A 16,944-nucleotide genomic window follows, 5' to 3' on the forward strand; every position below is an offset into this window, starting at 1 on the left:
CGATGCACAGACATCTGACTGGGACAGCTCCTGTCATAGCTATGTGTTGTATTTCCTGCCAGTAAGAGGTCCATCTTCCCACCTTCAGCATGACCACGGGTGTCTCTCAAATGGCACCCTTAATCCTATATAGTGTGCTACATTTGACCAGAGCCCTATGGGCCTTGATCAAAAGTAGTGCACTATATAGTGAATAGGGTGCCATCTGGGACACAGACCATGAACTGTAGTATGTAAATAAGCCCCAGCCCAGCCATTGGCAGTGAGGCGAGAGCCTGGTGGCTTGTGGAGACTGTACTTTTGGTGTTAGCCCTCGCTCTACATTAACAAATAACTGTTTAAAGTTAGTTTAAATGTCGAAGCAGTTTTATTAAGGGGAGTGTGAGAGAACGTGCTCTGCAGGGTGCATGGGTGCGTGGCCTGGGAAAAGAGCGGGCTGTGACTGTACACCCCTTGTGTGGGCTCACAGGATATTTGGGTTTCCCCTGCTGTCCCACTCTCTCTGGTCAGGGGTGAGAGGTGATGGATCACAGGGAGGGGAGGACAGGAGGCGTTGTTGTGTTGTGAAGATTAGAACCATCTGCTACACTTTGCAATACACACTGGGTTCCTTATACACCAACACTTACATAAGTGAGAGGAAAGACTAGTTTTACTATAAAGTGTGTGTGTGTGTGTGTGTGTAATGACCCCAGGTATCATGACTACCTGAGCTGCCCGGTGCGTTGGTGCTACGTCTGGAGAAGCTCTTGACCGCCAGACTCTGGCCGCGCTGCTTGCGTCTCCATGCCGTGCGACACTTGGAGTCGATGCTCTGCTTGATCCGGTACCAGTCCGACTCAGTGATGCCAAACTTATAGAACAGGTGACCTGAGGGGAACAAGGACCGAGGGCACATGTTAGGATGACTTCAGTTTAAGATGGTTAACTCACCATGACAAGGTAGAAATGGTCATAATAATTGCTTAAGATGGAGAGCGGTTCATGCCAAGTCTGTGTGTGTAGTTTGTACAGTGCAACCTTGTCCCACTAACAATGCAACTCTGCCTGAACTGTGAAAATGTCAGAAGCACTGAAAACTCTAGCTAGATTCTAAATCTGGTGGTCAAGGTACAGGTGGTCAGGTACCACTGCTAGTACTCATATCATCCCAATCTCCGACACTGGGGACCATGTAGGTGGATATATAACATGAGAGAGGGTGCGGTTATGTTAGCAGCTGGTTTGAGGGTGAGACGGAGGAGTTGACAGCTTCTTTCTACCCCGATTAACGAGGCTGCTATCACCCGAGGGGAAGAGTTGAGACACGAGGAGGGGGAAGGGGTGTGGGGGTTAGCCTCTAGCACGCACACACCAACACACAAAACGCCTGACAGTCGTGTACAGGCACGAAAGGCAGGTGCTCCCTCACCAGTCCCAGTTGGACAGGCAGGCAGAGGAGTAGCTATGTTCCTATGAACTTGTCCAGCGATTTTTAGTCGACATTAGAAAGGTCGAATTTAAAATAGATGCGACAATTGCCTGCTTGTGTGAGCTTCCATTTAACCATCGTGTCAATAAAAACAGCTGAACGTAATGACGTCACACCAACAAAACATTTTGTAGAAAAACCTAGTGTCGAATAGAAATGTAGTGGTTGAAGTGTTTACCCATTTAGGCAAATTGCTTATTAATACATTGGCAACTGTCTGCATGCCCTTCCACCTAGCTGTTTCAGGTCTCAGGTAGCCCGTGAAAGACAGCATCGATAGAACGCAATCATTTATATTTGCCATATTCTAACAATTCTTATGCGCCAAAGTATCCCCACGGTCTGTGCATTGGTGACACTTGCACTCCTGTACATCTGAAATAATTGGATGGTTAAACTTGCCAGCCAAACAGAAAAGCAATTCAGTTATGGGTAAACATTTTTATAGTAAGAAAAATAGTATTGGGCATTTAAAATTAAATGTTGGGTGGAGCATTATAGTTACGGGGTGACATTTTGTGCCATGTGTACCTTCAAAATGATTTGGCAATCATCATTTATTAGGGAAAAAAACAGTTTACATCATAGTTTATCGCAATAAAGAAAGTTTGTCGACAAAAAAATTAACCTGTCGAACAGATACAAAATGTTGTCGATCTTTCGAACATTTCTGCTATATCTGCCGTTTCCATTGGACATGCAACAATTTTTGTGTCATTGCTTTTGCCAAATAAACCCGGGTCAATGGAAACCTGCCTACTGTGAGTGAGTCACCTGGCCCTGCCCCAGCCCCCACATACCTCAGTGTCAGCCCAAATCTGTCTCCACACACAGGTACACACACAGGTACACACACACAAAGGTATTCATCCACACCATACCTGAATTGCATAAACACACATCTGAATTACACAAAGCCACACACAAAACACCTGCATCACACAAGTGCACACACACACCAACACACTCCGCCACTCCTGCACGGCACCTGCGATCAACAGACAGTAATAGATGTGGGGAGACAGAGTCCAAATCCCTCACCACACACACACACGACTACTCCCAATAAATACTCCTCTACCACAGCCAGCCTCCCCTGGCTCCCCTCCCCTGGCTCCCCTCCAGCTTCCCTCATTACCCATTTAAGCTTAATTAGGAATCAAAGGGGTCAGCGCATTAGCTACGGCCCCATCATGAACACTCCGACCTACATGTGCTTGTCAATTGGAGTTTGGTATGTTGTAAAATGTGTTACGCATGAATGCATGTGTTGTTCTAACCTGCCTGGGGAATGCAGAGAGATTCAGGTCTCACTGGATGGAACTGGAGCAACACTACAACATGGGTCAGTGCTATCTTAACAGGTAACACAGGAGCATTTGGAGTTGAGGGTGTGGCTGTTGTGACAAGTGGTTGATGACAGGGTCAAAGGGTAACCTAAGTGCTAGAGGGTGAAGGGATTGAGCCCTGCCTATGATACATCTATGGGGAAAGATTGATCAAATAGTCACTGGCAGTTGGTGCCATGTCAAGTGTGTGTGAGTGAGTGGGTTGGTGTGCGTGACTCACAGCGTATGCCGTAGATCATGAGCGGGTCCAGCTGCTTCTTGCCATGCTTGCCCTGTCCTGACAGGTTGGACATGGCCTGCACTTCGCGGTGGAAAAGGTAGTCCAGCAGTGTCAGCGCCATCTTCTCCGCCGTGCGACAGTTGGTGCTGAGGTGGAGCATGTCGCCTGGCAACACTGGGCAGCGCACACACATCTCTGCATTGTTCTCGTCGCCAAGCCACGTACCTGCTGGGTAGTCGTCTATAAAGAGAGGTGAAAGTGGGAGTTAAGTGGGTGGGTGGGTGCAGTGATAAAAGGTATAACCCCCAAAACTACTCTGCGTATAACCCCCAAAGACTACTCGGTATAACCCCCAAAACTATATAAATTAAAGTATGTGGACACCCCTTCAAATTAGTGGATTCGGCTATTTCAGCCACACCCGTTGCTGACAGGTATATACAAATCGAGCACACCGCCATGCAATCTCCATAGACAAACATTGGCAGTAGAATGGCCTTACTGAAGAGCTCAGTGACTTTCAATGTGGCACAGTCATAGGATGACACCTTCCAACAAGTCAGTTCATCAAATGTCTGCCCTGTTAGAGCTGCCCCGGTCAACTATAAGTGCTGTTATTGTGAAGTGGAAACGTCTAGGACCAACAACAGCTCAGCCGCAAAGTGTTAGGCCACACAAGCTCCCAGAACGGGAACGCCGAGTCCTGAAGTGCGTAAAGATTGTCTGTCCTCGGTTGCAACACTCACTACAGAGTCCCAAACTGCCTCTGGAACGAACGTCAGCACAAGAACTGTTCGTTGGGAGCTTCATGAAATGGCTTTCCATGGCAAAGCAGCCGTACGCACACAAGCCTAAGATCACCATGCGCAATGCCAAGCGTCGGCTGGAGTGGTGTAAAGCTCACCGCCATTGGACTCTGGAGCAGTGGAAACGAGTTCTCTGGAGTAATGAATTACGCTTCACCATTTTGCAGTCCAACAGATTAATCTGGGTTTGGTGGATGCCAGGAGAACACCACCTGCCCCAATGCATAGTGCCAACTGTAAAGTTTGGTGGAGGAGGAATAATTGTCTGGGACCATTTTACGCTAAAACATACAATGACATTCTAGACGATTATGTGCCTCCAACTTTGTGGCAACAGTTTGGGGACGGCCCTTCCCCATTTCAGCATGACAATGCCCCCTTTCACGAAGCCAGGTCCATACAGAAATGGTTTGTTGAGATCGGTGTGGAAGAACTGGACTGGCCTGCACAGAGCCCTGACCTTAACCCCATCGAACACCTTTGGGATGAATTGGAACGCCGACTGCAAGCCAAGCCTAATCGCCCAACATCAGTGCCCAACCTCACTAATGCTCGTGGCTGAATGGAAGCAAGTCCCTGCAGAAATGTTCCAACATTTAGTGGAAAGCCTTCTCAGAAGAGTGGAGGCTGTTATAGCAGCAAAGGGGGGGGACCAACTCCATATTAATGTCCATGATTTTGTAATGAGATGTTGGACGAGCAGGTGTCCACATAACAGTAAACCGATGCTCTGCCTTCTTAACAACACTAGCAACAAGGCAGGTCCTAGTTTTGTCGCACCTGGACTAATGTTCAGTCCTGTGGTCAGGTGCCACAAAGAGAGATTACAATTGGCTCAGAACAGGGCAGCACAGCTGGCCCTTAAAATGTACACGGAGAGCTAATATTAATAAAATGCATGTAAATCTCTCATGGCTCAAAGTAGAGGAGAGATTGACTTCATCACTACTTGTTTTTTGTAAGAAGTGTTGACATGCGGAATGCATCGAGGTGTCTGTTTAAACTACTAGCACACAGATCAGACACCCATGCAGACCCCACAAGACATGCCACCAGAGGTCTCTTCACAACCAAAGTCAAGAACAGACTTTGGGAGGCCCACAGCACTATATAGAGACATGACTACATGGAACTCTATTCCTCATCAGGTAACTGAAGCAAGCAGTACAAATACACCTTATGGAACAGCAATGACCATGAAGAGACACAGGCACACGCTTACACATGATAAGACACGCACTCTACACACACGTACACATTAATTTTGTATATACACGTGGTAGTAGAGTAGTGGCCTGAGGGAACACAATGTGTTGTAGAAAATGTTATGAAATGTCATGCAATATTTTTAATTGCATATAAGTGCCTTAGTGTTGCAGGGCCCCAGGAAGAGTAGCTGCTGTCAAGGACTTGGCAGCAGCTAATGGGGATCCTTAATAAATACAAATAAAATACATACTTTTGGTCGTGTATGTAGTGTATGTGTGTATTTGTAGGTCGGTGTCTATAATACATATTTGTGTAAAGCAGTAATAGCTCTAACACTTTTTCATGGGTGAAGGTTTTTGGGCTAAATGTTTTAATTAATATATATTCTGATGTCTACTCTATATATAGACACAGTAACACACATGCACATAAGCAAACACACAGAGAGAAAAAATACTTCACAGGTAGGCCTACACCACGTCTTGTATCTCTTTTCTGTGTGATCAATATGATCCTTTCTCTGTATGAATGTATTTTGTGGCAGCCTACAGATAGATACATGGAGGTATAAATTAAGTGTAAATTGACATCAATAATGTACGTGTAACCCCCCCTAACAAAAATATGACAACGCAAATACATACTTGGTAAAAAATGTAAATATATAAAAAATTATAATAATAAACCTAGACCTCCACTATCTCTGCTACTGCTGATACCACAGCACAGCCTTGTGGAGAGCATCAGGAGTACACCAACACTCAGTTCTACAGGTTATTATGGGTGTTGTGACATTCTCTAACAATAGGAATCTCCCTGGGGCATTACAGAGTTCAACAAGGAACAACACACTTCCTATGGGATAGCTATATCTATCTACACAGAGTGTAAAAAAACATTATGCTCTTTCCATGACATGGACTGACCAGGTGAACGCCATGATCCCTTATTAACGTCATCTGTTAAATCCACGTCAAAATCAGTGTAGATGAAGGGGAGGAGACAGGTTAAAGAGTGATTTTGAGACAATTGAGACATGGATTGTATAGGTGTGCCATTCAGAGGGTGAATGGGCAAGACAATATTTAAGAGCCTTTGAACAGGGTATGGTAGTAGGTGCCTATGCACACTGTTTTTTGTCAAGAAATGCAACACTGCTAGGTTTTTTACACTTAATAGTTTCCCGTGTGTATCAAGAATGGTCCACACCTATTTAGGCGAGGTGCTGGATAGCGGAGTGGAACACTTAAAAAAATAAAGCAGAGCCACACACTCTAGGAGCTCAGATGCAAAAATATTTATGTCCAACGTTTCGACAGACAAGCTGTCTTCATCAGGGTATCAAGAATGGTCCACCACCCAAAGGACATCCAGCCACCTTGACACAACTGTTGAAGCATTGCAGTCAACATGGGCCAACATTCCTGTGGAAAGCAATTGACACCTTGTAGAGTCCATGGCCCGATGAATTGGGGATTTTGTGTGGGATAAATGGGGGGTGCAACTCAATATTAGGAAGGTGTTCTTAATGTTTTGTACACTCAGTGTATATACACTACTGTTCAAAAGTTTGGGGTCACTTAGATATGTCCTTGTTTTCCATGATAACATACATGGAATGAGTTGCCAAATGAATAGGAAATAGTCAAGATGTTGACAAGGTTATAAATAACAATTTTTAATTTAAATAATAATAATGGTCCTTCAAACTTTGCTTTCATCAAAGAATCCTCCATTTGCAGCAATTACAGCCTTGCAGACCTTTGGCATTCTAGTTGTCAATTTGTTGAGGTAATCTGAAGAGATTTCACCCCATGCATCCTGAAGCACCTCCCACAAGTTGGATTGGCTTGATGGGCACTTCTTACCAAACGGTCAAGCTGCTCCCACAACAGCTTAATAGGGATGAGATCCAGTGACTGTGCTGGCCACTCCATTATAGACAGAATACCAGCTGACTGCTTCTTCCCTAAATAGTTATTGCATAGTTTGGAGCTGTGCTTTGAGTCAGTGTCCTGTTGTAGGAGGAAATTGGCTGCAATTAAGTGCCGTCCACAGGGTATGGCATGGCGTTGCAAAATGGAGTGATAGCCTTCCTTCTTCAAGATCCCTTTTACCCTGTACAAATCTCCCACTTTACCAGCACCAAAGCACCCCCAGACCATCACATTGCCTCCACCATGCTTGACAGATGGCATCTGTCAAGCTTTTTCTTTGCAACTCTGCCTAGAAGGCCAGCATCCCGGAGTCGCCTCTTCACTGTTGACGTTGAGACTGGTGTTTGGCGGGAACTATTTAATGAAGCTGCCAGTTGAGGACTTCTGAGGTGTCTGTTTCTCAAATTAGACACTCTAATGTACTTGTCCTCTTGCTCAGTTGTGCGCCGGAACCTCCCACTCCTCTTTCTATTCTGTTATAGACAGTTTGCACTGTTCTGTGAAGGGAGTAGTCCAGTGTTGTACGAGATCTTCAGTTTCTTGGTAATTTCTCGCATGGAATAGCCTCCATTTCTCAGAACAAGAATAGACTGACGAGTTTCAAAAGAAAGTCTTTGTTTCTGGACATTTTGAGACAGTAATCGAACCCACAAATGCTGATGCACCAGATACTCAACTAGTCTAAAGAAGGCCAGTTTTATTTGCTTCTTTAAATCAGCACGACTGTTTTCAGCTGTGCTAGCATAATTGCAAAAGGGTTTTCTAATGATCAATTAGCCTTTTAAAATGATAAACTTGGATTAGCTAACACAATGTGCCATTGGAACATGGTTGCTGATAATAGGCCTCTCTACGCCTACGTAGATATTCCATTAAAAATCAGCCATTTCCTGCTACAATAGTCATTTACAACATTAACAATGTCTACAGTGTATTTATGATCAATTTGATGTTATTTTAATGGACAAAAAATGTTGCTTTTCTTTCAAAAACAATGACATTTTTAAGTGACTCCAAGCTTTTGAGAGGTGTGGAGAATTTGTTCTTAACTGACTTGCCTAGTCAAATAAAAATAAATAAATAAAAAGTTGAAGGATCTTTCACACACGCACGCACACCCTTTTTGAAAACCACATGGTGCCCTCCGGCTAACACCGACAAAGACACGTCGTCATGGAAACTTGCAGCTGCAAATAAATGAACATGCATGCATGGAACGTCTTTGAAGCTAACCAAGGAACTTCCAGAAACCACTCAAAACAGCCCAAACAACAAAAACAACAGCATGAGCTGCAGAGTGAGAGACTTTGCTCAATCAGAAAAACATTTCCTCTCCTCAGGCGTGTCAGTGACCACTGGGAAAGCCGCTGACTCGACAGAGTGAGACCATCCTAGAAGACTTAAAAACAGTCTTTGTGAGACACTAGCTACAACAGATGTCTACGCTGGTAATGATACAGACTGAAACGTCAACACAGCACCATTATACACGAACACAGGTGGTTGTATTTGGGCGTTAAGAAGTGCTAGGCAACATATCAAATCAAATTCCAACTGCATTTGAGTTCAAATGTGTTGATGTATCTGTCTAACTAAGAAGACTCCAGCCCGATTCACAAAATGGGGACAGGGACGAATAGATCATGTGGCTTTTTCTTTACAATGTTTGGGACGCGTGTGTGTGTGTGTGTGTGTGTGTGTGTGTATCTGTGGTTTCTGCGTTTCTCTGTGCGTGCATGTTTATGGTTTTCTGTGAAGGTTTGTGTATGTGCATGCATGTATCACTTGTGCACGCTCCGACAGGGTCGTACCCTCGGAGTTGAGGGTGATGAGGGTGACGTTCTGGGTGCTCTGGGAGTTGTTGGCCTGGCCACTGTTGGACACCGAGTCGCTGGCCTCTGAACCACTCTCCTGTTCCTCCTGGCTGTCCTCTGGCGCCGGCACCTTCACCAGGAACGTATTCTGCCTCCGCCCGCCCACTGTGCTGATGGAACAAAACACAGAGGCTTAGTTAGAGCGAGGTATCAACACAGGGACCCATGGGCCGAGCCAAACTGCGTTCCACTGTGTTCTGTTTGAGTCACTAAACTCTGCAGGTTTCATAGGACCACTGTGTTACGCCGGTTCTGTGTAGATCAGACTTTAGATCACAGTTTCATGCACAACAGTATTTGTTCTATATACGATTCTAAAAAAACAGGTGTCAGTCACTCACTTGCTAAGGAGGTTCTCCAGTGAATCTGCACCTCGAGTTACTGACTCCTCCTGACCCTTCGGTCGGTCTTGGCTCACTATCACATTGGTCTGTGGAACAACACTGCAGGGGCAGACGGGGAATTCTTCTGTGTCAAATACCACAACAGGCTCCAGTGTCAAATTGTGTTCATGGGAAAAGGCGCATTCTACTTAAGCACTCACTTGTAAGGGAATGAGTACTCCCTCACCCCTCATAAAGTACAAGTCAACCAGTGTCAACATCCTCCAGTGTATCACCCTTTGTCTCCAAGTCCTCATCTCACCCTGACCAGTCCCAGAATTTTATCCCATCATGAGCCCCAGTCCTAACCAGGTTGTATTCATTAGGCACCAGAAGAAAACAGACTGAGACAGAAAAGACTACCTGAACATGTCCAATAAGAAACTCTCATTTTTGTTTGTCGTGGCAAAATGGCCTGCTGCGATATACCTTAATGAATATAGACCCGGGTCCACACTTCAACTCACCAGCGCACTTTGTTCCAGGTCTGGGTGGCCCCTAGAGGGGAACCGGCCACCATAGGGACCTGGATGGGTGCCTGGTTCTTGTTGACCACGGCATCCAGCTTCTTCTCCAGGGTCCGGCACGTCACCTCTACCAGCTGCAACTTGGCCTCCATGTTGTCCAGACGCTGGCAGATCGTTTGGCTGATGGAGTACAACAAGGTCTGGAGAGCAGAAGAGGTAAAGAGTGAGAGTGAGAGAAAGTTAATTGTGTGTGTGTGTGTGTGTGTGTGCGTGCGTGCGTGCGTGCGTGCGTGCGTGCAAATGCATGTTACACATTGGTGGTGGATGAAGTAAGTGCCTTTCTTTACAATGAGCTTAGAGACTAAGCACTACAGTAGACCTATTCTAACAATCTTCGGTTTTCGTTCTTCTTCTATAGTATTATGGCGGTCCGCAAACAAAAGTTAAAGCTGCATGCCACCACCTTCTGTACAATCTATTATACACTGCTCAAAAAAATAAAGGGAACACTTAAACAACACAATGTAACTCCAAGTCAATCACACTTCTGTGAAATCCAACTGTCCACTTAGGAAGCAACACTGATTGACAATAAATTTCACATGCTGTTGTGCAAACGGAATAGACAACAGGTGGAAATTATAGGCAATTAGCAAGACACCCCCAATAAAGGAGTGGTTCTGCAGGTGGTGACCACAGACCACTTCTCAGTTCCTATGCTTCCTGGCTGATGTTTTGGTCACTTTTGAATGCTGGCGGTGCTTTCACTCTAGTGGTAGCACGAGACGGAGTCTACAACCCAAACAAGTGGCTCAGGTAGTGCAGCTCATCCAGGATGGCACATCAATGCGAGCTGTGGCAAGAAGGTTTGCTGTGTCTGTCAGCGTAGTGTCCAGAGCATGGAGGCGCTACCAGGAGACAGGCCAGTACATCACGAGACATGGAGGAGGCCGTAGGAGGGCAACAACCCAGCAGCAGGACCGCTACCTCCGCCTTTGTGCAAGGAGGAGCAGGAGGAGCACTGCCAGAGCCCTGCAAAATGACCTCCAGCAGGCCACAAATGTGCATGTGTCTGCTCAAACGCTCAGAAACAGACTCCATGAGGGTGGTATGAGGGCCCGACGTCCACAGGTGGGGGTTGTGCTTACAGCCCAACACCGTGCAGGACGTTTGGCATTTGCCAGAGAACACCAAGATTGGCAAATTCGCCACTGGCGCACTGTGCTCTTCACAGATGAAAGCAGGTTCACACTGAGCACATGTGACAGAGTCTGGAGACGCCGTGGAGAACGTTCTGCTGCCTGCAACATCCTCCAGCATGACCGGTTTGGCGGTGGGTCAGTCATGGTGTGGGGTGGCATTTCTTTGGGGGGCCGCACAGCCCTCCATGTGCTCGCCAGAGGTAGCCTGACTGCCATTAGGTACCGAGATGAGATCCTCAGACCCCTTGTGAGACCATATGCTGGTGCGGTTGGCCCTGGGTTCCTCCTAATGCAAGACAATGCTAGACCTCATGTGGCTGGAGTGTGTCAGCAGTTCCTGCAAGAGGAACGCATTGATGCTATGGACTGGCCAGCCCGTTCCCCAGACCTGAATCCAATTGAGCACATCTGGGACATCATGTCTCGCTCCATCCACCAACGCCACATTGCACCACAGACTGTCCAGGAGTTGGCGGATGCTTTAGTCCAGGTCTGGGAGGAGATCCCTCAGGAGACCATCCGTCACCTCATCAGGAGCATGCCCAGGCGTTGTAGGGAGGTCATACAGGCACATGGAGGTCACACACACTACTGAGCCTCATTTTGACTTGTTTTAAGGACATTACATCAAAGTTGGATCAGCCTGTAGTGTGGTTTTCCACTTTAATTTTGAGTGTGACTCCAAATCCAGACCTCCATGGGTTGATAAATTTGATTTCCATTGATCATTTTTGTGTGATTTTGTTGTCAGCACATTCAACTATGTAAAGAAAAAAGTATTTAATAAGAATATTTAATTCATTCAGATTTAGGATGTGTTATTTTAGTGTTCCCTTTATTTTTTTGAGCAGTGTACTTGGTGATACAAAAGGGAAAAGGGAGAAGAAAAAGGGGAAAAAACCCTACCAACTATTAACCGTCATTAAAAAAACACCACCCCATTGCACTACTTTACCACCATCTAATCCTACCCCAGGCCGACATCCTGGGAGGACAGAACACTACCATTCAACACCCCCTGTAACGCATCCGCAGTAAAATATTGTAATCCCAAATACTTCTCTGCAGCTGGCACCACAACGAAGGTTACAAATATAACCACGGTTATGTGAGCTGTATGGATCACTCCAATATATTGGTATCACTCCGCAGCGGAGGGATACATCCAAGGTGAGGGTTTACAGATTTACTCCAGTGTACACCTGTGTCACGGCTGGGGTCCGCCCCATATATAGACCCAATGGCCGCAACTCACATTCTCTACATAATTTGAGGTACCTCTAGCACCGTAGAGGATTGGAGTGATCCATATAGCTCACATAACCGTGGTTACATAGGGAACATTGGTTATGTTTAACTTCTTATGGCTGCAGGGGCAGAATTGAGTAGCTTGGATGAAAGGTGCCCAGAGTAAACGGCCTGCTCCTCAGTCCCAGTTACTAATATATGCATATTATTATTAGTATTGGATAGAAAACACTCTGGAGTTTCTAAAACTGTTTGAATGATGTCTGTGAGTATAACAGAACTCATATGGCAATCAAAAACCTGAGGAGAAATCCAAACAGGAAGTGAGAAATCTGAGGTTGGTAGGTTTTCAACACAGTTCCCATTGAAATCCCCTTGAGATATGAATGAAGTTGCACTTCCTAGGGCTTCCACTAGATGTCAACCGTCTATAAAAATTTGAATGATGCTTCTACTGTGTTGTGGGACTGAATAAGAACAGAATGAACAGGTGTCTGGCAGTCAGCCATTTTCTGGTCACGCATGATATCCACATGATATCCACTTGCGTTCCGTTCCTCCTCAAGACACAAAGGAATTCTCCGGTTGGAACTTTATTGAAGATGTTTGATAAAAACATCCTAATGATTGATTCTGTACTTAGTTTGAAATGTTTCTTCGACCTGTAATATATCTTTTTGACGTTTTTTTCCGAAGTAACGCTCAACCAGAACGAGCGTTTGGATATGTATACCAAACGCCTAACAAAAGGAGGTATTTGGACATAAATAACGGACATTATCGAACAAAACAAACATTTATTTTGGACCTGGGATTCCTGGGAGTGCATTCTGATGAAGATCAAAGGTAAGGGAACATTTATCATGTAATTTCTGGTTTCTGTTGACTCCAACATGCGGCTAATTTGACTATTGTTCTGAGCGCCGTCTCAGATTATTGCATGGTTTGCTTTTTCCGTAAGGTTTTTTTGAAATCTGACACAGCGGTTGCATTAAGGAGAGGTATATCTATAATTCCATGTGTATAACTTGTATTATCATCTACATTTATGATGAGTATTTCTGTTGAATCGATGTGGCTATGCAAAATCACTGGATGTTTTTGGAACTAGTGAATGTAACGCGCCAATGTAAACTCAGTTTTTTCATATAAATATGAACATTATCAAACAAAACATACATGTATTGTGTAACATGATGTCCTATGAGTGTCATCTGATGAAGATAATCAAAGGTTAGTGATTAATTTTATCTCTATTTGTGCTTTTTGTGACTCCTATCTTTGGCTGGAAAAATGGCTGTGCTTATTGTGGTTTGGTGTGACCTAACATAATCATTTGTGGTGCTTTCGCTGAAAAGCATATTTGAAATCGGACTCTTTGGTGTAATTAACAACAAGATTACCTTTAAAATGCTATAAGACACATGTATGTCTGAGCAATTTTAATTATGAGATTTCTGTTGTTTTGAATTTGGCGCCCTGCACTTTCACTGGCTGTTGTCATATCATCCCGTTAACGGGATTGCAGCCCAAAGAAGTTAACTATATTGGATCACTACAATATATTGGTATACCCGTACCAGATTTTGTCGGTGCTAGAGGTACCTGGCCAGCCAGCAGCGAAGTCCCAGCGCGGGATCGAGATCCAGGGGCCGTCAATGTGGAAGGGGGGTCCCGGCACCATCCCCAGAAGGGGAGGTGACGCCCAGGACTGCTGAACCAACCGCAGAGGGAGGTGCCACATTTACCCGATAGTACCTAGCAAAGGTGCAAGAGGAAGCCCAGCAGGCTGCAGCACAGATATCAGCGAGGGGTACACCTCTCAGTAGAGCCCAGGACGCAGCCACACCTCATGTTGAATATGCCAGCACAGATCCCAGCACTGGCCTGCCAGCAAGGCGGTATGCTATCGTAATCGTGTCACGATCCAGTGAGAGAGCCTCTGCTTTGATAGCACAGCATCCAGGACTCTCTCACCATAGCAGACAAAGAGCTGGCCTGTTGTTCTCACTGACCGTGTCCGCTCCACATAGGTAGCCAGTGCCCGCAGACTCCCCCGCCACTGCCAGTGGGTCATAAGCAGACCGAATAAAAGGGATGTTCACATGCCTGTCTGACGGAACCTTTGGGAGGAATGATGGGTTGGGGTAGAGAGATATACTCCTCCCACCGTGGTCCATTTGGTAGCACTCAAGAACGAACCGAAAGAGCATGGAGCTCACCCACCCTCTTCATGGAAGTAATCACTACCAAGAAAGCCACCTTCATAGTGAGGTGTTTCAGTGAGGCAGACTCCAACGGCTTTGCCAAAGCAGCCAAGACCACAACCAGATCCCAGCTCGCCATTGAGCGGGTCCTAGCTGGACGCAGGCAACGAACCCCCTTCGTAAACCTAGAGACCAAGGGATGGCGCCCAACTGGCCTGTCCATCCACCCCACATGGCAGGCAGAAGTATCGGCCAAATACCCTCTCAGTGTAAAGGCTGCCAAGCCCTCATCCAAGCGAGACTGCAGGTACTGGAGGACATACTGCACCCCACATGACTCGGGCACAACCTCAATACCAGTGCACAAAAAGTATAACAATGTGGTATGCCACGGTTGTAGCCGGTGCCCTTGCGCTCTGCATGGTCTTCATTACGCCCTCCTGTAGTCCTAACATGGACCATTGGTGCAGCCCACAGACTGAGGCGGTGTGGTCTTGGATGCCACAGAGTTCCCCCGGCCCGAGACAGCAGGTCGGGTCTCAGGGGCAGTTGCCAAGGTGTCCCAGACAACAGGGACAGGAGAAGGCTGAACCAGAGTCGTCTGGGCCAGTATGTGGCCACCACTAGCAGACGATGCTCCGCCATCCAGGTCCTGTCCAGCACAGCCTGGATCAGGGGAAAAGGAGGTAATGCGTAAAGCTCCAGCCCTGGCCAATCATTAGCCAGAGCATCAAGTCCAGAGGCCCTGGTGGCTCCGACATGGTGTACCACAAGGGGAAGTATGCATTGTCCAGGGAGGCAAACTGGTCCACCTGCGCCCTCCTGAACTTGCCCCACAGGTGCTGCACCACCTGGGGATGTAGGCTCCAGTCCCAAGGTGGCAGGCCCTCCCTCGAGAGCATATCCGCTGCCGCATTCAGGATGCCATGTACGTGCGCTGTGTGTAGAGCCGCTAGATGTCCCTGAGCCCAGAGAAGGAGCTCCCGTGCCATAAGATGGAGGTGGTGGAACCTCAGTCCACCCTTATGGTTGATGCAAGCCACCACTGTGGTGTTATCCGTTCTCACCAGGAAATGTCTTCCCCTCAGATGTGGAAGGAAAGACCGCAGGGCCAGCTGTACAGCTCGGAGCTCTAGTGTGTTGATGTGGCTGCCGCTCCAAGGGGGTAAGCCTACAGCCGCTTGCCGACCTGCCCTTGGTCACACCCCCCCAGCCAATCTGGGAGGCGTTTGTGCTGACCCGCTCTTAGCGGCACATCCTCAGCATCTCCACCCCACCTGAGAGAAAGGAGCGACAGCGCCACTTCAACAATGCCCTGAGGAACTGCGCGGTCGCCTGCAGCTGGCGGTGACGCTTTGGGTGCAGCCGGTGGGAGTTGAACCACCATTGAAGAGGCCGGAGATGGAGCAGGCCCAGGGGAATCAGCAACGAGGCCGCCGTCAGCAAGCCCAACAGGCGATGGCAGGTCAGGGTGGATACCACCCACCCCTGCCAAAAGTGGTCGAGACAAGATAAGATCGCCTGAACCCTTCTGGTGGGCAGGCGTGGTCTCATGAGGACTGAGTCCAGTTCCATGCCAAAGGCCACCTTTTTAAAAACTTTTACCCCTTTTCCTCCCCAATTTTGTGGTATCCAATTGGTAGTTAGTCTTGTCTCATCGCTGCAACTCCCGTACGGACTTGGGAGAGGCGAAGGTCGAGAGCCACACTGCTTCTTGACACAATGCCCGCTTAACCCGGAAGCCAGTCGCACCAATGTGTCAGAGGAAACACCGGACACCTGGCAACCGTGTCAGCGTGCATTGCGCCCGGCCCGCCACAGGAGTCACTAGAGCGCAATGAGACAAGAACACGCCTGCCGGCCAAACCCTCCCCTAACCCGGACGACGCTGGGCCAATTTTGCACTGCCCCATGGGTTTCCCGGTCGCGGCCGGCTGCGACAGAGCCTGGACTTGAACTAGGATCTCTAGTGCCTTAGACCACTGCGCCACTACAGTAATACCCAGCCCACCGATGTGGGTCAGGGTCATGTCTCAGTCTGACAGGACCTGGGTCTTGGTGGGGACACAAATCAGCCAATCGTCCAGGTAATTGAGGATCAACAATCCTCTCGACGTGAGAGGTGCCAGAGACAGCGTCCATGCACTTTGTGAAAGTGCAGGATGCCAAGGAGAGACCGAAGGGAAGAACCATGAATTCATAAGCCGCCCCTTCGAAAGTGAATCAGAGGTACTGCCAATGAGCTGGGTGAACAAGAACCTTGAGGTACGCATCCCTCAGGTCCAGCGTCATAAACCACTGGTCCCTGGACACGGCCTGCAACACGTGGCTGGGGACAGCATGTACAACCTCAGTACCTTCAAGTACCCATTGAGGTTGCGGAGGTCCAGAATCGGTCGAAATCCTGCGTCTCTTTTTGTGACCACAAAATAAGTGGAGTAGAACCCACCTAGCCGTTCTGATGTCTTGATCCTGCGGATGGCACCCGCAGGTAGGTTCAGACACCATGGTGACACGAAGGCCCCTGAAGGACGGGGGTCGGCACCGGAATTGGAGTCGGTACCCCTCAAG

At 47.3% G+C, this 16,944-nt stretch overlaps 1 protein-coding gene across 4 annotated transcripts in view; it reads right to left on the reverse strand.

Annotated features, from left to right (window-relative positions):
- Positions 1-16,944, reverse strand: part of LOC129866880 (protein BANP-like) — a 71,714-nt gene that overhangs the window by 41,364 nt on the left and 13,406 nt on the right. For all 4 annotated transcript variants that reach the window (XM_055939895.1, XM_055939892.1, XM_055939894.1 and 1 more), the window contains 5 exons: positions 9,717-9,916; positions 9,208-9,309; positions 8,804-8,976; positions 3,041-3,280; positions 709-870 (listed from right to left, as the gene is read on the reverse strand). In XM_055939895.1, the coding sequence (XP_055795870.1) occupies positions 709-870; positions 3,041-3,280; positions 8,804-8,976; positions 9,208-9,309; positions 9,717-9,868 (829 nt within the window). In that variant the 5' untranslated portion in view covers positions 9,869-9,916. The remainder of the gene's footprint in view (positions 1-708; positions 871-3,040; positions 3,281-8,803; positions 8,977-9,207; positions 9,310-9,716; positions 9,917-16,944) is intronic.

This window comes from Salvelinus fontinalis, chromosome 12 (genome assembly GCF_029448725.1).
Source record: "Salvelinus fontinalis isolate EN_2023a chromosome 12, ASM2944872v1, whole genome shotgun sequence".
In the NCBI taxonomy this organism is placed as follows: Eukaryota; Metazoa; Chordata; class Actinopteri; order Salmoniformes; family Salmonidae; genus Salvelinus; species Salvelinus fontinalis.